The 24,539-nt window shown below is 40.3% G+C and overlaps 1 protein-coding gene across 3 annotated transcripts in view; it reads left to right on the forward strand.

The window, feature by feature from the left end:
• PREX1 (phosphatidylinositol-3,4,5-trisphosphate dependent Rac exchange factor 1) overlaps window positions 1-24,539 on the forward strand; it is a 165,680-nt gene that overhangs the window by 56,761 nt on the left and 84,380 nt on the right. For all 3 annotated transcript variants that reach the window (XM_063349670.1, XM_063349671.1, XM_063349672.1), the window contains exons 2-5: window positions 10,033-10,104; window positions 14,486-14,608; window positions 20,623-20,727; window positions 24,112-24,213. In XM_063349670.1, the coding sequence (XP_063205740.1) occupies window positions 10,033-10,104; window positions 14,486-14,608; window positions 20,623-20,727; window positions 24,112-24,213 (402 nt within the window). The remainder of the gene's footprint in view (window positions 1-10,032; window positions 10,105-14,485; window positions 14,609-20,622; window positions 20,728-24,111; window positions 24,214-24,539) is intronic.

The raw sequence follows: 24,539 nt of genomic DNA on the forward strand, positions 1-24,539 counted from the left end.
GGTCTGCGCACATGCAGATCAGTGAAGTTTATGTGGATTTACACCCCTGCACATTTTGGCAATTCTGTTTGCCTGACAAGTCATTTGAAGTAAAATTGGTAACTTGGTGGCTCTGAAAAGGTGAGCTCATCACATGCGTTCAGAAACTGAGTATGCAAGACAAGATTCAACATTTCTTAAGCTTCTATCTATTCTTTATGATCCTTACCTGCTTAGGGGATAACATTGGTGAAGTCCTAGCCTATGTTGCAACTAATTAAAAAAATTCTAAGGAAAAATTCCAAGTTTTTCTGTCTTGTCTATTTAGTGTGTAATGTATTAAGGCACCATCACTGTAAAGAGAAAGCATAGAAAAGGGAGAGAATAATCTTTCTGATATCAAAGTTCTTGAAATAGTAATTGAAGAAATTCCGATTTTTGCTACAATTGCATTCATCAGTATCTGGACTTTACTATTTTTGGGGTCTACTTGATGTTTCTAGTCACTCCGGTGCTTCTACTTCCCTCATGAAAAAGCAGTAGCTGCGTAGAGCCTGAAACCTGATTAAACATTTCCTGGTACTGATCTTAGTAGTTGGAGACATCGCTAACCTAGAACTGGTTGCAGTCTGCAGGCTTCTCTCCATTGTGGACTTAGTGAATGTAAGTAATATGGGTCAGATCTTGAAGTATTTATATGTTGTTTACTGGGCCCTTACTCCTGAAGCAAACTTTTATTAAAGCAACATAAGGGCTAAGCAGACACAGACTTGTCAGGATTTATTCCCTCTACATAAAAAAGGAATGAAGTAAAACACGCTATTCAAACAAACTACATCCTGAAAACATTTTGAAGAGTTCCACAGTGCCATAAGATGATCAAAATCATCTCGTGATTGTAGAACAGGGAGAAAGACATGAAAAGGCCAATAAAAGGGAGAATATTCCAAAGGCTTGAGAGAATTAGGCACATAACTTTCTTAAGCTCCTTTGAAAAATCCAAACAAATACATTTTCTGTTGATACTAAAAATGGGCTGCAGTAATACAGGGATAGATATTCACAGAAGGGCGTGCTTAAGCTGTGGGTCTCCAAAGCATAGAAGTTGTTTTTTTTTTTTAAAATCTACAGTAATGAGACTATTCAGAGTGATTTAGGAGTAGTACCGGAGAGAAGGGAGAGCGTGAAGAGGAGTGAAGAGGGACTGGGTATGGGAGATACGAGGAAATTAGTAGAAGTGAGTCCTGAAGGATTTCAAAGGTGAAAAATGTAGCTTTTGTTGGTCCCTGAAACGAATTGGGATCTCCTGACCTGTCTGAGGATGCAAATATTAGTGACTGAGGGAGGAGGGGGTAGCAGAGGTCAGGGCAATGGCAGAGGAGAGACAATGGGCCCCTCTGCAGCACCAGCCTCTCTTTCACTTCACAAAAAGTTTTTTGTAATTCAAATGAAGACAAACCCTCCTTAAGAAAGGGATCTCTCTTTGGAGTGATATTTCACTCTCACTTCCCTTTAGTTTCACCTTCCTTCATCAGTCAATGCATGAATGAATTTGGTCTGACCTTTTTTTGTTGTTGCAGAATTCTGGTGTAAATATCAATACGTTGGATATACTCTGGGATCTTTTTGGAGCTTTGTTAATAAATTATTTTTTTCTGGGAAGTGCTGCTAGATCAATTCATTTGCGGCGAGTCCCAGAATACTACCATGCTGAGAATGTCTGTGCACATTAATTTTGCATGTGTCAACTTGCAATGCCCCTGTGTTTGTAGCATCCATGCTGAGAGACACAGTCACTGGTTCACTTTTAGAAACTATTCAGTAACACTCATTGCCCTGGAACTTTGCATTTGCAGATGCTGTGAAACTGGTACAGGCAAGGAGGGTGGTCTAATCTCAACTTGTCATCCAGGCTCTCTCTTGATGGAAAGAGAAGGGCATTTCTAGAGGGTAATTCAGCCTTTCCTCTTAAACATCACTCCTAGAGCACAGTGATTCAGCCCCTGAAGTTGCCCGTTGCTTTCTGTTCTAGAGGGAACTTCTATGACTAACTTAAGGTAGGCTTCAACTTTCAGGTGGGTGCAATTGGATGAGGTGAATCCTAGCCACAGTGCTTTGTTGACAGAAACCATTTTGTGGTGGACTCATGTCAAGAGAGTCAAAATAAGTAAAAAGCAATTGGAAAGTCTGACTCCCTCAAGCACCACTGAAAATCCCAGTGCTGTGCAATGCCAATATTTTGCAACTGGTTTTCATTAACTTTGTTATAGACAGCGTAATGCTCAATGGCAAGACAGACGTAAGATAAATCAGCCAAGTGTGGTCATAACACTTAACATGAGCCTTAAAATGCAGGATTGGATAAGGGCAAATCAGTTTGATTTTTTGGAAGTATCTTAGGCATATCTCTTACATAAGCAGTGGCTATTTCTCTTATGTAGTATATAAAGAAATAATCCGGTTTATTTATTCAAGCATTTTATTCGTACATACACTTACATAGTTTTAAACAGCTGAGTTTCTGAATGCTTCCTCATATTTCATTTGGTATTTATCAGGATTCACCATATGTCAGACTAAGAAGTGAGGAAGAGGCTTCAAATTGCCATGATCAGTGCTTAGTTAATGTTTATTAAATCATCGGTATCAGTGGAGGTTTTTTAATATGTATAGATGTATGTATTGCTTATATATCTATACAATTATAAAAAATGCCTGTTGAAAGTATGCTTCAGATAAAAAGATCTCTCTCCTGTGATACATCTGGATTTTGCAACTGAAGCTGCATTTTTTTTTCTGATGGTCTTTGCAGTTTCACCTGAGAGAGAATCTACTTTTTTTTGGCAAATGGTCATGTAGTCTTCTGTGGGCAGAGATGATTCATGCTGTAACATCCATGCTTTTGTGTGTGTGAAATGATTGTTATTCTAAATGACAACACTGGAGTGAAAAAAAACCCTCTCAAAAGAAGGAAGTGTGTGGGGGGGTGGAGTTGGGGCATATAAGCAAGAAAGACATTGTCCCCAGGGATATGGAGGTAATAGTTCTAAAGACAGATCTTAATTTTTGCTTTCAAAAACAGTGAAATGAGTTTCGTAGAGCATAGGTGATCAGTATAAGTTGTTCACCTCGTTTCCTGTCTAACATAGCCCAAGATTGTGCAAGGGCTGTAATCTTTGGAAAAGAAGTGTCATTTTAAAAACTGTCCAGTAGAGTCTGTTTGACCTTTGACCTTCTATTTAGCAGTAGGCAATGATGCAAACTTCCAGCTCAGACTGCCTGAACTGTGTGCAGAGAATGTGTTTGATGTTCTGTAATGTACATGGCTGCTGCTGCTTTTTTTTTTTTTTTTAAATCGTTTTGGTTAGCTAATAGGTTAGTTCCTCTTCAGGGGATAGATCAAAAAATAAATACGTACCAATAAGCTTTGAGGTTTTAAAGCAAATTTGATACACAGGAAGCCTGAAATTAGGGCAATAAAAGATATTTCTGATGCTGTTTCCTCTTACTAAACACCTCTGCCTACCAGGCAAGTCCCTGTTCAGCTGTTTGATGAATTAATTTGGCTGTAGATCTGAAATACTTTTTGCAGAGTTGCACTCTCTCACAGCTGTGGCTCTTTATTGTTTTAAGAGGATCTAGAGAAAAATATTCTTCATAGGTGAAATACTCTATGCAGGTATTTCAGAATAATGCACTCATCTGATGCTTAAGTTCTTTCTTCCTTTACCAGACACTGATAATTAAAAATATGTTTTTGTAGAAATCTTAATATAGCAGCCAGTAATTGATCAATGAGTGAATACAGGATTGCCAATTTACACTGTAAGAGGTACAGTAATATACTCCTTAAAAGTAGTAGAGTTGCTTCAGTCTTGCTCCACTTCACATGTGTAATGCTAGTGATGTCAAAGGGGTTGCTTCTGATTTCCAATATTCTAACTAATATTTCACAACTGAAAAACCTGAATCAGGCCCAGTATTCTACATGCATACGCTGACTTTTGACCAGGAAGGTAAGAGATATTTGAAAACTGATTGTCTGAATTTACACAAGAATGACTTCATCTGTCTTTAAAATCCAGCTTTCTCTAGGATGGAAGTCAGTAGTTCTTGGTTAACAGTGCCCAGTACTGCGGACCACTCTAGGAACAATAGAACTGGAGTAGGTTCACCTCCAACTGAAGTGACTTGATTCCCAATTGGTTGGTAACCTAAAACTGTGCTAGCATTCAGTGAAAGATCTGCATTCATGTATTTACAACATGCTTAAAGGGACTTAGTTTTTCATAGAAATACACACTTGGTTGTTATGAAGCTGGGGGGGAAGTTGTGATGGGATTTATTTTGTATAAACAGCTCTGTGCATTCATTGTTACGTTATTTTGAGATTATTTATTTCATTGTCTTTCAGACTTCAGTGCAGGTGAGAATTGCAGTTCATGTGTAGTATGCAGGATATTTATGTTTCCTGTCATTTGTGTAGAGCTTTAGTTTATTAACTGCATCCCTGATAGAAAGCAAAAAAGCATGATCAGGATGACAAGGTTCAAAGCTAACAATTGAGTAACATGAGCAAGGATGCACCTGCTCTTAAAACACAAACTTCAGCTAACATTCATTTTAAATTGTCAGACTATTTCAGTAGAGCCGTGTTCCCACAGGACTTTCAAGCTGCTTTGCTAAAGGCAGTGGAGTATTTTGGTATCTCACTTGTACTGCAATGGAGGCAAGAGCTTATCAAACAGTCACATTTAGTGGCAACACTTATTCAAGTGATGCAAAAAAAAAAATATTAAAATTACACTTGCAAGTTCTTGTTCAAATCTTTATGACAAGTTTTACTCTGGATTGTCAGAGACAATATGCTGTAGTTGCAAGGTGAAGATGCTGGTGATGGTCAAATGATGAATTCATTGTCCATGTCACCTCTTAATTTTTCACTGTGAGCACATTTTCTTGCAGTCAAAATGTCTCTGCACTTGCAAGAAGCTTAAAAAATTGATTGCACAAATGTAAAGCAATTTATTCATTTTAACATTGAAAATACTAGGCTCGTCTAGATCCCTACGTGGTTCTGAATTAGTCCTGATCACTGATGAGTTTAACAAAGTTGTCTCATTTGACTCTTAAGGGAAATATGAAATTCCAGTCACCTGCTTAGAAAATGGGTTTCACAGGACTGTGCTTTCAGATATTGCTCGTTCTGGATATGGTAGCCAGTTGCCTCATCATTGTCTGTTTCTGTTCTCCCTTTCATTTCCCTCAAAGTTATGTACAGTTTGCCTGCCTTGCTGTTTAATCAGAAATCTCTTGCTATTTCTGAACATTTGAGGAAGTATCTGCCTTGTATGTGAATTTTGAGAAAGGGCATGAGCAAACCGTCACTCCCTCATCCCTACTATTTGCCATGTGTTACTTATGCTACGTAGAAGGTGGTAAACACTAATTTTCCCTAACAAAGTTAAGGCTACAAGTCAAAGTTCAACAAGGGCCGTTTGAAAAGCACTTGAGAGAAATGCCAGTTGTTTCAGTCTGTTTTGTGTGACGACAACTCAAAATTAGCAGATTCCTTTCCTTAAAGTATGGTTGGTGCTTTTATGGTTCAGAGGTGCAGCAAAGGCACTCAAAGCAACAAGGTTTCATTGCAAAAACAGATTGTAAGGATAACTGAAGAACAAAACACCTTCATGAAAAAGGGTCCATTAAAAAGTACTTATTTACTGAAATGAACTTTTATACCTAAATTTCATTCTAGATTTGTAATGTGTTTGTCTTAGTATTTATTAGAAGGAGCTTGCCTGACATGACATGGTGCAGAAAGGAAGCATTTCACTCTGCTCATTCTAATTTGTCATAGATTTGCTTGAGTCCTGCAAGATGTTTGTACCATAAGACAGACGATAAACTGTGTTTATGCATGACATGAGGAGCATCAGACATGGCCTGCTGAGTTTGGAAGCAGCAGACCTCTAGGGCAACAAGTCACAGTGCACAAGTAAATGTTATGTTGATGCAGCAGCAGAATTTTAAACAAAAACAAATCCTCTGTGGGCTGTTTTCCTAATGATTAGCACATAAGCATAGAAGACTAGATCTTCACAGACTTTTATCAGAAGAATAAAAATTTATCAGTCTGGTTTCACGTTTTTTCCCTACATTGTGCCATGACCTGGTTTTGTTCTGGACCCACGGGCTCTACCAGTCCTTCTCCCCTCTTCTGCTGTGCAAGCAGCAGACCAAAATACAGCTTGGGTTGCTCAGAGACCTGGCCCAGTGTGAGCACAGCAGAACACTGTGAATGGCAAGAGAGCAAATGCAGCATCTGTGGGGATAAGAAGGAAAGATATTGTGTTATCTGCCATCTTTATATCTCTTTTATGTGAAATTTTTAACGTTATGTCAGTCCTGACCAGCATACAACAAGCAGATAGAAGGGAGCAGAGTCTACTTTTGTTGCCGGTTCATCTCTTTCTAACTCTTCAACAGTGTCCGACTGATCTAATTTGTGATTGTTGTTTCAGTATAGTGTGTATTATAAGCTGCTGCCCTTCCCTGAATCCCTGATAGTTTCTAAGTGTGGGAAACCAACAGCGTGTCAAAGTAGAGAGTTCTGCCTTTGATTGTGGCAGAGAGGTGATCGTGATCATCCTGCTGTGTCCTAGGAATAATTTTCAGAGTCCCCAAGTCCTAGGAATGTTTTTCAAGAGCTCCCAGGAAAGCTGACCCCTATTCTTCCACATATCCCTGGAGGATACTGAGTTCACTTTTGCTGAGATCAAAACTGTTGCAGATGAAGAGGGTTACACTGAAGGGTCCCTGAAAGTTCCTCATGGAAAATGTCAGGGACTAGACCCCTTGAATTCATATATGAGTTGTGTAGAGCGTGAAGAGGTTGGAGCAGCCAGAGAAAGCATTTGCCTTAGTTACTTTTTAGGTGGCTGGAAAAGCCTTTACCCCTTCAACTACTTCCTCTTTAGTAACAATATGTTTTGGAATATAAATAAGATACGGATGTAGCAAGTTTTCTAATGTTCACCACCACCCCCTTCTCTCTTTTTTTTTTTCCATCACCTGTCATGTCCTGGCCCAAATGTTTGTGTGATTTTCCACATAACTTAATTGGTCTAATAGAAGATCATACTGCTCCATGTAGCTATGTTTCCTAGAGTTGCATGCTACTTGTGTAATGGGTCTTAGAGTCTGTGTCACCAGGTGAATAGAGGGATGGTGTTGGTACAGATGGCTTAGAGCCTAGTAAAACTGGTAGCACAAAAGTTCACTTGAGAAGTCTGGAAAACACTGACCCAAATGTCTGAACAACATCTCTGAGAAAAGGGCTGCTTTTTCCAAGCTAGAAGCAGTTTGGAAAGAAAGTGGTGTTGTCATGTGAACAGGGCATGCAACATTAGCTCTATTAGCTGCTGTTTAGTAGCTTGTGTTTATCATGCTTTTTAATCTGAATGACTGTGGTGCAAAAGATTCTGTTTACACATGAGAAGGTATTGAAAACTGGGGAACAAATAGTTCTGCATCCACTAAGTTTTCATATTTTGGGGGGGGGGGATTGCATTTTGGAAAGTAGACTACTAAATTTCTAGGACCAAAAATCTCTTGTAGCTGTCTTGTTTTATTATTACTGGAGAGACTGCTGTTCATGCACATCAGTACAAATCAGAGGCTGTGAGAGATTTGACAAACTATCTACAAAGTTGACTGCCTCTTTCCCTCTTATGTCTTTCATCCTTTCTACTCTCTCCCTGCTTCTCTGCCTTTCTCATTTTTTGTTTGATTTTTCACTCTCCTTTTCTCCCTTTCTCACGCTCACATTAAATGATCTTTTCAGACAAGCGTCACAGAAAAGCTGTTTTTTAGATTAACACAGACTCTGCTTTTTTTATTGACTAGCCTGTAACAGCTAACGTGATTTGCACTTCTGTTTACCAGCTTTCTATTATTAGACTCACCATACTGGGACTAATAGGCAGGTAACTATTAGTCACCAGTGGAGCTGCTAATTGTGTAGATTAATTAATCATTCCAATTGGATTTGTTGTCTCCAAACAGAGATGTGATTAAAGCAAGGAAAAGTCTCTGCCTGGCTTATCTTTTGAGAATGAATGACTTTAATATGATGTGCTACCTCATATAAATCAGATGCCTGATTATTAATGCTCAGATATCACACTCAACACTGAAGTGGGAGGGAAACAGCTATTCCTGTCAATCCTCCTGCCATTAGTCATCATGCTGAACACTTCATCTCAGACAGTTCCCTGACTGTTGCCAAGGTGCTGGGCAGTACATTAACATTGCAGCAGTTCCTGGCCAGATTATTGGCAAGGTGGACTGGCTGGTTCTTACAAAATGGCTCTTCCACCTCTGGCACACGTCTTGTCCCTTTAACGCAGAAATCTGTTCTTCAGACTTCGTAGTCCTCACAACCTGCTCCAAGCTCTCCATATCTAGCTGTAATCTGGCCAGATCTCCTTCCTGTTTAGCAATACAAGAGGTGCAACATGGTTATAGTCCTTGAATTTTGTTCAAAAGCAGGTTGAGAATCCATGGCCAAAAACAAATGTAGGGTCTGTGTGCCTCATTAATTAATCTCTTTTTTTTCTATTGGCGCCTGTCCTGTAAAGTGTGAATGGCTGACAAGTGCCAGAGTGACATGGCTAAGCAGAAAGAGATGTGCCCCTTTTAGTGCTGGAAGTCAGACAGATGGACATGTTCGCCGTCTTCCAACCAAAATACCAGAGGTGAAGGCATTCATAAGCTCTAAGTTTGGTTCAGTGACATTGCTTCTTATCTGGTTGTAAGCTGCTGCCAATCCCAACATGCAAAAGGAAAAAGAAAAAGCTGAGTGTGCATCAGCTGACACGGGCATTACTCAGGAATAGTTCAACTTTTAAAAGCCTTTTATTATCAAGCTGTAACAATGCTGCTTTGTACCATAAATACAAAGAAATGACCCGTTTCCCCTCTCTGTCTCAGGTGGGTAAGAAAAGTTCCTTTCTTCCTTATTCACAGCACTCCCCAGGGCTCACCCCTTTGTGTGGGAGGTAAGTTAGAAACCACTAACAAGAACAGAGGGGAAAGCCCTGTGCCCTTCTGTGCCTGGGTCATGTAGTTTATCACAGCAGACTCTGTCCTCGCTGGCTTCCCTTCAGTCTCACCTGCGGGTATTCGCAACTCTCTTTGTGGAAGGTAAAATTCCCTACTCTGTTCAGAAGTGCCCTTTATCCAATAGTTGCTAAAGCAGTGGATCCTTCCCACTGGATCAAATACGTTGTGGGTATGTTCAGTGCAAATGCAAGTATATTCCGACTTCCAGTAGCCAGAACTATGCTTTGAAGGCTGGTATTCAGATAGCTATCCATTTGTATCTGGCCCGGAGCTTTTTATTGATTTGCCTGTTAAAGCCAAAGATGTGCAGAGCTGAGGGAAGGGGAAACCTGGCCTAGGTGAAAAGATTCGGCACTTTTTTTTGGTCTGTTTTAACCAAATGAAATAGAGCAAACTGAATAATGTGTCCCAAGGGCTGTCTGGAAATTTCCATTTCCCTTCCCTGTGTATCGAGTCTGTTGAACTTGTCCATAACCTTAGCTCATAGCTCTGATATTCCTCAGCTCCGGCAGCATGAATGTCCTTCTGTCGTTGTTTGCAGTCCTTTTTGCTGACATATGTCTTGATGTGTGTCAGGCACGCTGCCTCCCCAAGTCAAAACATCTGCATCTTAGAGGGAAAACCTTCAAAGAAAAAACAAACAGATCCTTGCTGTGGTTTATTGGTAGTAACAGATAATTAAGTCTAAAAGTTTCAACAAAGGGAAGACGTTTATGGCCAGGCAAAACCCAACAACATTGTAGGAAATGTCTTTTGTGTTGCAATGAATGCAACCCTAAGAACTGTGGTGGTGATTTTGGTAAACGTTTACATTCTTTCAGTCTTAAAGGTAATCAGTGCACTGTGTTGATAGGAACCTAGAGGATACAAAAGACTGAAATCAAACTGTATCAAGCCATTTGAACATAATCTGTTTTATATCTACAGGCATTTCTTCACCGGATCCGCCAGAATGCTGTAGACAAAGCCGAGAAGTACATAACAGAGGAGAATGTTAAGGTATTTCTTCTGTCTTCCTCATTTTCTTGGGTAGGAAAAATGATATGTAATGAATGGCTTGATTCAGGGATATGAATATCAAATATCCTCATGTCATATTGATGCTTATTATTAAACTGGTTCCCTAAGGAAAAGAGGCGCACGTTGACAGTTTATCTGTCAATCTCTTGGCCCATTTGTATAGCTGCCATCTTCCAGCAAATTTTTCATCCCACCGGCTGATTTTTCAGTAAAATTTGACAACAGTGTAGTGTTGTCAGAGATAGTAACTTTTGGCAAGATTTGTGAAGTGGTGGGTAGAGGACAGAGAGGCCTTTTCAGTGTCTTTGAGAGGAAAGGCAGGGAATGCACAGCCCTTGTCTATTTTGCTCGACAGTATTCAGTTAGCCAGTTTCCATCTGCTGTCTTTTACAAGTCTAAAATAGATAGGGCTTATGAGAAGGAGGCAAGAATATTCCTCTGTGCTCTAGTGGGAAGGAATTTGGGTTCTTGTGGGGGAACGAAGTGATCTGAGACCCTTGCACAGGGAGGCTCCTGCATGAATTTTGCACTGGAAAGAGATAAGGTACATAGAACACAGAGCTATAAGGTACTAGCTTCTCCAGAGCCTATGGTCACAGGAGACCTTGTTGTTCATTATTTTCATAAGTACATGCAACACTTTCTTGTAGTAATTTGGCTTAAAAACCCTCCTTGTAGACATATGCGTGAGAAACCAAAACACTCTTTGTAGACATATGCAAGTGCAACCTGATCATCACTGGGACAGGGTGCAGTTTGTTTGCCATTAGAGGCTTACTTATTTGGCTTGTGTTTGATCCTGCAGCTCCTAAATCAGCAGAAACTTTGCCCTTTACACTTGTGGAAGCGGGGTACAGCAATAATAGCTATATCACACCAGCCAGTGCTACTGCAGCTGGCATGTGTTTCCCCAAGGCTGCTTCCTCCATTTCCCATACTAGTATTACCTGGATGTATAGAGATCCCAGCAGGGCTCTAGCCCCCGTTTTTGCTATTCATTCTACAGGCTAGCAATACTGTAGCATTGACTGACTGGCATCAGAAGGGGCTGGTAGCAAGACAGGTTGGCAGCTTTGTGGAGCTAAGCCTCTCACTGTCTTCAAATTTGGAAGTCACTTCTCCCCAAAAACTCACCATCTAGAGTCTGAAGTAAGTTTGGACGTGGCTGAAGAAAAAGTAGACAAGTGATTAGCGACAACAGATCTCATGTGCAGAGAAGTGTGCAAAAAGTAAGCTCTGTGTGAGAAATAAACCTACACAACTATTTGCCAATTTGATCAACAGTCACAGATGTTGATGAAAGTTATTATTCTATCATATTCATGTATCATCAAAATGAATATTAATTATAACTGGTACATAATCAGATGCAGTGCCCACAAAGCCTGTGCAGAAGAATCCATATTTTCTCTACTGATTTAAATGTATTTGTATTTGAAGTTTCACCATACTCCTCTGGTGCAGTACCACTTCATTTTTGTGTCATTCTTGAAGTGCCTGGGGCATTTTTGATGCCACTGTGAGACCTCATTTATTCTTCTTATTACAATATCCAGCTTTCAATAACAGAGTTTCTCTTCAGTAATAAAGGGCCTACGCCTATTGCTGGTGAAATAGAATCACAAAGGTACGGTTTTCCTGATCAGAGTCAATATTATCTCCCCCTCCTGCCCCTCTTCTCCCCCTACCCCAGATAATTTCGTTGTCTTTCCTGCAGTTGAAAGATATTCATTCTTTCTTTCCCTCTCCTTTCTCCCTCCTTGCTGGTACAGGCAGGACAAGCAAGTTGGTGTTTGGACTTCTGATAACTTTGCCTGCTAATGTTATGTATCTTGAGTCACCAGAGAGCTGTGAGGTGACTGGCAGCAGCAAAGATGGTACCAGAGACTGTACAAATGATTTGGCAGCTTATGTAAGGAGAAGCCTGCCTTTTCCTCTCTTTCTTCATGCAGCAGAAACATCTAGAGGAAAATACAGGGTATTCTGGCAGTCACTCACCTCTGAGCAAAAGGAGAAAGTGCTTTTTAGGATAATTTGGGTTGTTGCTCCCAGTATTATTTTTGCAGGTTTCTCCTACAGCTGGCGCTAAGCACTGGAGATTTCAGTAATCTTTGGCCACTGTATCCCCTTCCGGAAAGGCCATAATGAGCCCAGTGCCAGGCCCAGATTTTGCAAGTAGTCCAGTGACTAACAGCTGCAGCAACATCAAAAAAAATAAAATGTTTTTAGTTTATTCGCTGCCTCATGTGGGAATAATTCTATTGATATGTTAGTGTTATGCTACATTCACGTCAGGGCACTGCTGTCATTTTACCGATACAGTAGATCGAAGGCAGTACAACTTGAGGGTGAGCTGCCAGACATATATCCTCACATGAGGCTTATAAATGGTAACTGTGTATTAGATATAGAAGCACATGCAGTCAAGGTCTCTGCTGCCTTGATTTTCAAGTGACTTTTCTTATCTGTGAATTCTGCTGCAAACTGAGCTCTGCTGACCACCACAGAATTCATTAGATTACACAGATACTCCTTGGATCAAAAAATACCCCCGGAAGACTGCTCCTGAAGGATAAAATCATCCCTGACACATGTTTTCTTCTCCCTTGATAATCCCCTTTTGGCACAGCTTCTGGCAAAGCCATGCAGACAGAGGCTACTGTGTCATCACATCAGTTTCAGCCATGTGACAGAACCATCGTATGCTCTGCTTGAATTAGCACGGGAAGTTTTCTGGAAGCAATCAAATGGTCCTAGCTCCCTGTCTGTTATTTTGGTTCAGAGCCCATCAGTGCAAATTCAGTGTGTTGGAATCTTTTAGTTTATTCAGAGCTAGAAAGGAGCTATGAGACACAAGTATGCGTTAATGATGGTGCATACTACTCTCAGTACTCCTGAAGTGAGAGGGGAGTAAAGACAGGGAAGATGCAGCAGGCTCTGCTCTGCACATGCAGCCAGTTTGCAGGAGGAATTTGAGATAAATACTCTGCCCATCCTTGAATAACAGACGGTATAGAGTTGAACCTGGGTACATGCAGAGAGGAGGGCTCTTTGAATTACTGATCTTGTCTACCCCTGCAAAACCAGAGAGACGCTGGTTTTAAACCAGGAACTGAGATTTCATTCCTGTCTAGAATGATCAGACTTAATTTACAGATTATTGTTTTTCTGAATTACTGCCACATCACCAGCCATCAAGCTGAATCAGTGTCACATCTGGTGAATAAATTCCACTGCATGAAGTTGAAAAGCTTAGTATTATGATAAGATGCTTTGGGAAGTGTTGGAAGATGTTAGGCTGGCTTGTCAGGCTGCACGCTTTGGGGTTCAGAGGAGTGTAACCCACGCACTGTGCAGGACTTGGAAGGCTGCTTCCAATGTGAAAGCTGGTTTGACTGCACTGCAGATCTTCTCTGTGCAAGTGGCATGGTTAAAGCAAAGTGATAGAAAATGTCATCTGCAATATGTATGTCACTACAGACTCTAGGATTTACTCTGCCTGTTCAGGCTTTCCTCCGGTGGCTGTCAATACTGATATCACTATGCATCAGGACTTCTCCCCCTGTGTAGATAGCATTTTGTCTCCTATATGTGTATTCACACTTTCTTCTCATATTTTGCATGAAAATGATTAAGACTTATAAATCTTATGTGTGTATAGCAGTTTTCACCCTGTCAGTTTATTCCTCTTAGCACATGTATATTCAGATCGCTAGGGATCATTTAGCTGTGAGATTGCACAATTACCTTTTATTACATGTCTAAACTAGGGGCCTCTATCCCATTACATACACCTGTTAGAACCACTGAGATCGGTGAAAGGGAACTCTAAAATGCTGCTCTTGTGGTTTGCAAGCATTTTACACTATTCTGTACTCCTGTCAGTGAAATGCTAGGTCCATGTGGCAGAGATTTGGTCTCTTATTTACAGGTACATCTTTGTGTGTGATAGCTTTCAGTCCCTTTCTTCCAGAAAGTGATTTCTAAGGCATGGGAAGGAAAGGTAGATGACTTCCTGCTTCTATCTCCTGCAAAGTGAGTTTGGTCCTTACGATTCCATTTACCTGGTTAGTCTCATAGGAAATCTTTTCTAGACTTGAAAGAGGTTGCTCACATTCATCATGCTCAGGTATCTGGAAAGATAACTTTCATTTACAGCAGGTACTTCAGTAGCAATAAAGATTTCTGCAGGGGGCCAGGAAAGGGGCAAATTCAGTGTAATTCATTCTGTATGAGTCCCTGTTTGTGCTTTAGATCCTACCACAGCAAGGCTAGAGCCACAATATTTTTGTGCTACTACCTTAACAAAACACTCTCAGATGTATTAACAGCTAGCAATGTTTTTCTCTTTATATTTCAGATCTTATTTTCTAACATCGAAGACATTCTCGGTGTTCACAAGGAGTTCCTGGCTGCCCTGGAATTTTGTTTACAACCAGAACCTCAGTCTCAGCATGAACTGGGAAATGTTTTCTTAAAATTTGTAAGTACAATGACTTAACGCTATCTGAGAATGCAGTTTCCTGTCATAAGCTTTCATGCCCGTTAGCTAGCCCTAATCTCTAAGGCTTGTGGCAATACTATGACAATGTGTGTCTTGTATGAAAGTTGTAGGTTGGGTGGGAAAAAACTTGTGAATGAGGTTAGAACAATGGAAATCACATCACTCAGCTAAACAACGAGCTATTTTTAGAAACTCCTCCATTTCCCATTGATTTTTTTTTTTCCTTTTTTTCTCACCCAGCTGATCACATTTTATTGCTGAGAATTTGTCTGCTTTGGTTCCATGTGTTTCAAAAAAGCAGCACAATTTCAAGTACATGAAAAATTTTTGCGTGTATTATAAAATTAAAAAAAAAATAAAACCCACGAGGATCAAAATTAAAAACAAAGGACAGTACATAATTTACAGTAGTTAATGTCTGTGCATACATTTATCCTTCAGTAGATGGAAGGTAGTGTGAGATGGCTTATCCTACTGAAATGCAGCACAAGTTACAACACACAGCCTTTTACCATGGAATAAAAAAGTACCTGCATTCTGTAGCTCAAAAGTAAATAAAATTTGGCTTTTGGACTCATAATGCTAGCTCAAGAACGCCAGAGACAGAAAATGCGAAGTAGTCATATGATAAAAATTTGCTCTGCCAGTTCCAGGTTGTTTAGAACATTTTGACAAGTTACTTTTGTGTCATCTGACTTTATGCCTGATAGCTGTATTATTTGTTCTCCTGCTACTTCCCTAATATGACCATATGTGCCAGCCTGGTCCGGTCAGATTGGTACTGGTGGGTGATCCAGGAAAACGCAGACCCATGCTAAGGATAGTGCAATTGCAGCTTATGATCCTATCATTGCTTCTCTAATTGTAATTTTTTTCTTATACTGTGAAATTCTTCCTGTGGTAGATTTTTGTTTTGTTTTGTTTTTAACTTGGCCTGATTTTCAATCATGGATGTGTGCCATCCTCTGACTAATAGGTATATAGAGCATACAGTATGTGCAAGATCATTTATTGTATACACCTAGTTATAAGCTGGACTCATTTAAATGCAAAGTTACCTAATTTACATGTATAATAATTGGAAGTTGCACACTTTTTTCACTTGGAGTAGCCCTCCTGAGATGTTTGAAAATTAGAAAGCACATACATAATAGCCAGTTCTTCAAATTCTTATTAACTGCATTAAGCCACGGGCCAACTTCCTATCAAAATATGTTCTATTACACTTTCATAATCAAAATTCATGCTTTCACAGTTCATCAGGTTTGACTGGACAGCAATTATACTGCCATTCATTACTCATCGAGCTTTACCAGCTACTCCCCCCTTGTTTAATTTTTATTTATGCTGTGACAATTATTAAAATAGTGTCAGAAAGTGTTACATTGACACTATGCCCAAAAATTTTATCAGAGGACTGACTGTCAGCTGCTGAAAACATACTGGTGAACTTAGCTAAAGCCTTGAATACCCACTAGAATCATTGCCTACCAACAAGATGTGTTGTACTAATATATTAGTATTCATTAGCAAGAGTATCAAAATTAAAGGGCTTTTGCATGTTGCTGTCAAATTGTCTACTGTATTTCAGAGTGGCGCTGAATAACCAGAAATGTTACTATCCTGTCACTTGACTGAAGTCAAGCCTGGTATATGTAGTCATTGATAGTGTTTCTTGTACATGAACATACAATTTTGTAACTTTATTACTGTTAAATTTAATAATTGTTGCATGTTCCTTATTTATTAAACATGCAACAATACAGGAATTATGAAACTAACGCATGGGGATGAGCGCTGGGTGAGAATTTGTCTTCTGACAGAGGGAGTTTGGCTGAGATCAGCTGACATTGCTGCCTGTGGAGTGCATTGCAAATAATGTTTCATGATCCCCTAGGGGAGAAGCGGCTTATGCAGAAGGAATTAAAACATATATTTGATTCAGAATATATAGAAAAAGCCGGTTGCATCCATAATTACCTGAAGGAAATGTAGGAGTACCACTGGGAGCATTGCGATACCTCAAGTCTGAGTAAGGAACAGTCAACAAAAGATTATCAAGAGAGGAGGAAATAATCTATCCTTGCATGCAGAATGTCCCTAGGTTTTAGAACACAAGCTTTGCTGTGGGTATTTGGGAATGAGGGAGGTGAGATTTGTGTCCTGTCACAGCAAAGGCTTCCATAGTGAGTCTTCAGCAAGTGACAGGGAGATGCCAGTGGCAACTGTTGTTTAGAGTGAGTCTTCAGTTCCTTTCTGCTCAGGCTTCCAAAAGCTCCATTTCTCTAATTGGGGCTGAGGCATTCATAAAAAAACCCCTGTGCCTCAGAAAGAGTACTCCTGAAGGTGTTTCCATGATGCTGAAACTTTTTTTTTTAAATGGCATACAGTATTTTGCCACCACAAGAAGCCCCTGCAGCACACTTGAGGTTTCCTGGAGAAATAGACAGCCGTTCTCTTCCAGTGATGTTTTCCTGCAACGTGGCTGAAGAGCTTTTTTCAGAGTGCATGTTGCTAGCCAGTTTACCTAGGGAAAACATGGGTAACATATTTCTTTGGTCTTACCTTACCTTCTGGTAAGGTTCTCTTGTTGTTGCAACGCACTTGGAAGAAGTGCTAGGAAGAACGCCCTCAGTGCTGCTTTTTCATTATCATCAAATCGTGGTGTATCCTTAGGGGAGTCTGCAGTGAGGAAGTGACAAAAGGCCTGTAAATCTTGAATGTATCTTCAGTGTATCTTCTGTCATGATCATGTGGTAAGGTCATTCTGGATCCTGATGATGAACCCAGTCCTTGTCAGCAGCCAGATGTTAGCACAGGTGCTTTTCTTCAGAAACTCTACATTAAAAATGCAGAGCACAAGGATGGAGAATTGACAGATGCTTCACTTCTGATATTGTCACATTGTTAGAGGCTTGATGATGTGACAGCTAGAAACTTGTTTGAGGGAAACATGTTTTCTTCTTATTTTTATCAGCAATGTTGTATGAGTGTCAATTTTACTGGCTAAGTCATCAGGGATCTTGTTTTGTTGAGAATTCTATCTGCTGTTTTGTTTACGTTTTTCTTGTTGACAAAATTTGTTTCAGTCTGCTTTGAAACAAGAAAATGCCATGCCTTGTTAAAAAAATGTCCAAATAAAATTGTTACGATTTTCCAAATGTCTTATTTGCTTTTTCTAGTCAAAACTATTTTCAAATTTGCACTAATTTGTGGGCAGTTCTAATGGACCCAAAATAACATATTTGGAGAATAAAGTATTGGTTAAAGATTTATTTTAACCAAACTAAGAACAGTATGGACTTATTTCTGTCACCAAAATCAGAAGGTCTAGCTGTGTATCCAGCAGATCTGCTGAGTAAGAAGGTGCCATCGTTATGTGGTCACATCTCTGACCATAATTGCACTTTAATATAGAGTAACTGCAGGTTCAGAATTCCTGGGCTAACATCTGTAATTATGTAACTGATAATTTCCTCACCAGGAGATGGGAGAGTCCAGGACTGAATGTCACCCAGAGAGGAAATTAAACACTTCAGGCACCGAGTAATTTAAAGCATAGTTCTCATATTTGTGGGTCTCATGCATGAAGGACAGCTGGAAAAGACTTGATGAAAGCATGCTGGTGTGTGTATAATTATTGTACTGACTTGAACTTTAGCAAAGGGATTTTGTCGTGATCTAAATATAACCTCCCAAAACTCCAGGCACTCAAAGCTGCAGTCAGAAACCTGAGCAATGACATTTTGTGTGCATTGATGTAACGGATGCTGTTGTGTTAATGGTTACTATTTTTAGTTTCAAGCGTGCTGCTTGTGTGCATCCAGGGAGTTGAGAAGAGCTGAGAGGAGGAAATGTAGGAGAAACTCATATATCTGTCTTCTCATTCTCCAACTCCCCAGTTTCTGTGATTGAAAACAATCCCATGTCTCTCAATTGCCTCTTTTCTATTGTGTTGTGGACCCACCCCTGCCTTTTCCTGCATCTGGTGGTCAGAAGCCTTTGTTTCTTTTCAGCTTCCCAGTATTAAACTCCAGTACTAATATGAACAGCTGTAGATGAAGGATAAAAGTCTCAAACATCTGCATTCCAGCTCTTTGCGCCATATTTTTGTGGCTGTTGTTTTATTTGCTTTGTACCATTATTGCTGTGTTTGGACATACATCTATTTATTCTCAATTCTTCCTTTGGAAGTACAAGGAGGAAAAAAATTTAATCAGATTAGTGATAAACCAAACCCAAAAGCATTTTACAGTCTCTGTGCACGTACATCTAGCCATTGAGCATCTGACCAGAATGTCAAGTTCTCCGAAACTAATATTAACAGAATTTCTTTTACATGTGACAAAAGCGAAGGGAATGCCCAGTGAGTGCAGCTGTATTCCCATGGATTCATGTTACTTAACTCCTTCAGTAGGCAGTAGTTTTTCGTTTGGATCACTATGAGCTGTCTTAAAAGTAGCTAAATGCTGCGGATACCTTCAGCTAACACAGGAAGCTCTAAATCTCTGAAAAGGGCGAGGAATCCAGTCTAAACTCAAAAAACATTAACTTCCGAGTTCTGGGGAGATGAAAAGGTTCATATAAAAAGTTTTTAGGCCAGGATCCTAAATAGAAAATTAATGATGTGAATGCCACAACAAATTCTGGAGGGCATTGTCTACATGGCACTGTGCCCTGAGATGCCAGCTCTGGAAGGCCTTGCATATTGCCCCTGGCAGAGTGCCACGCTAATGCATCTAAATTACTTTTGATATGCAAAGTAGCTTGTCTGAGTACCTCTGCATGGCACCGCATTATGGCATAGAGGCCGACCTGAACCAGGAAAGAAACTACTATTGTGAGAAGTATCCAAAAAATGATGAGTCTTTTTTGGCTTCTGAATAATTTAACCCGACTAAAGCCTAATACCCTAACACTCTTGAACTCCCTTTTATTCCAGTGAATGCAATACTGGAATCTCCCAACATAGCTGCTGAAAGTTCAGCCCTTCCCAGTAGCCTCGAAGGGATCAGCCTGCTCCCTGCCTGATCTCAGGCATGGAAATAGTTGTTACTGCTTCTTTTGTGAGTCATTTCAGTGTTTCCAGATATCTGCTGTTTGCAATGGGTTCAGCATCTCTGATCATTTTAGTTAGAAGAAGTTGCACTGTCTTTGATTCTGGAGATCAGTAAAGCAGAACTTAGTGCTGCCAGCTGACCCTTGTTTCTTAACAGGGCATTTAATTCCACTGCATGTGCTGGTGCATGTGACATGTTCCAGTGTAAGTACCTCAATCTAGTTGTGAAGCTGCCCTTCTCTTCCTTTAATTTCTCTAATATATTGGTTATTTTGTGTGTATTTGATGAAATTCTTCCATTTAGGGAAACTGTTACGGGCAGCTGATCCGCTGTTTAGTGTTGCATCAAAGTAGTGAAGTCTGCGGCTTGTTTCAGAACACAAAGTGAACCAGCCAACGCACTGGGGTTCCCCCTCAGTCCTGAAAGGGAGGGGATTTCCAGCTGGTTGCCTTGTGTTATAGTTCCTCTCCAGATCTCTAAGCTTCTTCCAGGCCTTGGTTCTTCCCAGACACCTCTGTTTCTTCCTCCTGCAGGAGTGGTCAGCACAGCTCAGAAATGTCATCCCCCTTGTTCCTGGCTTTAATCTGCTCCTGGCTACTCTGCTGGAATATCCCGACACACATGCAAATACCCTGAGATAGCAAAATCCATTCTTTCAGCAAAGAATATATTATTTCAGTCATGCATTAAGAGGAAAAGTGCTGGAAGTCTCTATGCTCAGAAAGCCGATGTTAACTTACAGCACAGTAAGTTAGGAATTAGTGGAATGCCTCTATACGTTATTCATATTAGAGGAGTATCACGCGCTTCAGGTAAACTGCAATCTAATGCCACTTTGAGTGCACACCTCTTTGTAAAGAATTTGGTATCAGATTGTGACAAAATAGTCACTCCAGTTTTGTCTGAGTCAATAAGTTATGTTTTTCCTTGCAGAAAGACAAATTCTTTGTGTACGAGGAGTACTGTAGCAACCACGAGAAAGCACTCAGACTGCTGATGGAATTGAACAAGATCCCAGCAGTGAGAACATTCCTCCTGGTAAGCACCTTCTCTAGCACTCTTGACTTAATGATCTAACTTTGTACTGTACTCATAATAACCCTTTGGTATCCCAGGAACGCCAGACATCTTGCAGATATTACCCATTCCAGGTATGCAGCACTCAGAATGGATAGGTACTGAAGTCACTGAGGAGTTCAGGCACAGAACTAAGCACAGCTCTGTCAGCGGAAACAGGGAAGACTCTTTTTTTTTTTTTTTTTTTTTTTTTTTTAAGGAACCAACAGAAAATTTGAGCAAAGATTGTGAAAGGAGTAATACATTAAGTCAGCAACAGGGTTGCAACTAGTTCCCAGTGGATCTGATTCCTTGCTCAGTTCTCTGACCAATTCACCATCTGCACACCCACCAGAAAAATGTGGCCTGCCTCTGACACCCTTTTCCCCATGAGTCCAGTTGTGGGCAAGAAATATAGTCTGGATGAATTGTTTTGACTGCGTCATTGCTGCTTGTATCAAAAATGACCCAACTCCCCCTCCAACCGATGACGTATTAGGATCTATGTCGGGAGGCACTGTGGCATACAGCCTTCAAAAGCCTCTATAGAGGCTGGGCTGGGAGGAGAAACAACCAGTAGACATTGCTTTCTGCCCAGCATTCCTTATTTTTATTTCTTTTCTTGGATGTTTCTCCTCCTAGCTTTCACCCCAGTTCTGCTTGATTTTTTGGGTGTCTTGTTTTCCTGGCCATGGATACATGGCATTTGGAATGGGATCCGCATGTAGGTGAGGGACTAATTCAGCATATTAGCTTTTATTCTTCATAAATGCTATGAGGTAAAAGAAAGACTGTCGTTTTGCGAAGGACCTGCTCTTTTTTCTGCTCTTCTTTTTTCCTTTCAGCCAAAGGTCTGCTCTTTCCCAATATAGTACAGCAAAAGAAAACTTCTGCATAAATGTCAGTCACAGGCAGGGCCAGAGCAGTCTTTTAGCCACAAAATACGGGCCTTGGAGGGAGCAGCAGGGACAAGCATTCACGCTATTGGGTAGTCAGAATCTCTTTGTCATGTCTGAGCGTTAATGAACCTTGTTAAATCATTAGTTTGAGTCACCAAATGACCCTTATCTTGTTCCTGAGTTCCTCTGGGTGCTTCTGTTGGGGGAAATTAATGACAAAGAGGAGAGACAAAAGTGCATGTAAACACTATCCTTCCCAACATTCAGTGTTCTCCACTTCCACTGGATTGGCAAAAGCCTCCTGTCTGCGTTACTGGCAGCAGCTGGCAAAGTGATCACGAGGCACATAAAAGATGTCACGCTCTCTGCTGTGGCTTGCTGCAGCACCTGAAGCCAAGAGACTCTTAAAATAGCCATAAATATGGGAGGAGAAGCTACCCTGAAGTGTCTACTTTGCTGTGGCTGCTGTAATTTCTTCCAGGCCTCCCTTCGCCACTGCCTCCTAAAGCTATAATGCCACCATGCAAAGAAAGCTGTATTAAAATACAAAGCTTTGTTTGTGAGGATAGATTTGGCCTGACTGCCCCCTCACAGCTGCTGAAATATAGAATGTGGGAATGTGTTTGAAAAATCAGTAAGTGTTAAAGGGCAGTTTTGAGCCCAGAGCTAGAGAGAGGGCTGAAAGAAGAGATGGGAAGGACTGAATCACTCGAGACTTGGAAAATTGGACAGGGAGTATTGTGAGCTGGTAGCCAACGCCACAGATCTAGGATAGCCTGGGGAAGGGTTATTTTACAGACGATTGTCTGTAAAAATACCAGTTAGGACTAATGAGATTTATGTATGATGTCTCTGAACATTCCTTGAAGAGGAGGATTGTTGAACTACAGCCAAAACCCCACTAGATTTCAGAATGTGTCTGAGCCACAGCACACTTTTCACCGGGGAAAATGTTATCAGCGATGCCCCAAAGCAAGCACGTCTTGGCTGAACTGCATTTAAACTTCAGCTACTGTTGACAGAACAGGTTTGCAGCTGGGGTGATTTTTGGAGCAAAGCTGTCCAGATTCATGGTTAAACATAGGAATGTAGACTGGTTTATCTGAAATAGATTCGAAGTCCCTCTGAGTCCACTACCTGCCTCTGGCATCAGCCGATAACAGAATTCTCAGGGAAATGTATAAAAAGCTTACAGTAGGTCAGTATTTGTTAATCACACAGACGTTACACATTATTGTGACAAAATAAGAACAGGTCAAGGATTGTAGATTTGTTTTTTTTCTGATGCCATGCACAACTCTTATACTCCACTTCCATGTCAATCCAGAGAAATGAATTTCCATAATCTACTGAGAAGCTAAGCATCGCATGTTTTGAGGTAGCGTGCACAAATTTATCTGTGAAATGATTCTTCTGGAATGCAGGGCCCCTCAAAATTTCTGTGAACTCGTGTGAATATTGCAAGGGTTCATCAGTTGCTGCTTATGTTCTTCAATCTAAAATCTATTTGAACTTGGATTTCTTTGCTGTGTTGGTCCAATATTTGTCCCCTTCCTTACTGTGTTTAAACAACACTGGGAGAGTAGTAATTTTTGTAGGTAGAGAAATGCCTTTCACCTTCTTTCTGTTTGGAAATCAGAGCTTCACAAAATAATGCTGATATCCTTTTTTTTTTTTTTTTTTTTTTTTTTTTTAAATGAACATCAGAATAAATGAAACCTGATTTCCTTAAATTTCATTGCCTCTTTCACCTCCTACCTACAAGGTAGCCTTGCTGGCATGTCACATAGCGCGCTTTTTTTTGTTTTGGTTTGGTTTTTTTTTGTTTCAGCAACATGTGCTGTGACTGGTTGAGAGCTACATATGTGCTGGTTAGCCAGCCAGTGCATCCATGCTGTTTGTCCAGCTGTGCTTAGACGTAATGTTTTGCCAGAGAATTGGTGGATGTGATGCAGATGACTCATTTATTTCAATTCCACTTCGATTTCCTTCAGACATAAGGATTGGACTGGAGTTAATTACGTGATTACTAGTTAGTAGCCTTTATTTTAGCCTTCAAGAGTTTTCTGGACCAGCAGTGCAAATTTTGCATAGTGAATGAAGACAAATGGCCATATCAATTATGGGGATAGGATGGATTCTTTTAGGTAATGGTGCATCTAGGTTTGCTGATTGTCATTGTATTCTTATGACACTTTTTGAGTTACCAGCTGTATAATACTTCTCTGGGAAGATACTTTTCTACACAGCCACTGTTAACCACAGCAAATTTTCTTTTGCTGATGCACGAAGAACTTTGCAGGCTTGATGGCTGTTTCAGTGGTGAATAAAGTCCCATTTCCTGTATCTTAGGTGTTGCAAAATGCTTTCTGACCATAATACGTATTATAGGAATACAAAAGTCATGTCAAAAAGCATCTGAAAGCTTTGTGTCTGAGGTAACATTTGTTTCCTTTTTTGATTATAGGGTTGCATGCTTTTGGGAGGCAGAAAGACAACAGACATTCCACTAGAGGGTTATCTGCTGACTCCAATTCAGAGAATTTGCAAATATCCACTTCTGCTTAAGGTAAACCAAAGAAAGTATTTCTCTAGATGGTTGTTCTATTCTTGGAGTATTCTGCAATTTTTTTAGCCCTGACTTTTGTTGTCACTGCTGTCTTCCTGGTTTACACGTCTAAATGGCTCTTTACGGGTACAGTCAAAAAGCTGGCTGATGCTGACAGGCTGCTAAACCTTGTAACATTGGGGATAGACCAGACAGAGTCTTACAGACTAACTAATGCCTTTTGACTTCAGTTCTCTTCAGATGCTTACTAAGGCTTGTGAGTGCTATTTTATCCACTTCCTGAAAAGCTGTGTTCAGATAGAATTGTATCAGTGTCCTGAGGGACT

This window comes from Chroicocephalus ridibundus, chromosome 12, assembly GCF_963924245.1.
Source record: "Chroicocephalus ridibundus chromosome 12, bChrRid1.1, whole genome shotgun sequence".
Taxonomy (NCBI): domain Eukaryota; kingdom Metazoa; phylum Chordata; class Aves; order Charadriiformes; family Laridae; genus Chroicocephalus; species Chroicocephalus ridibundus.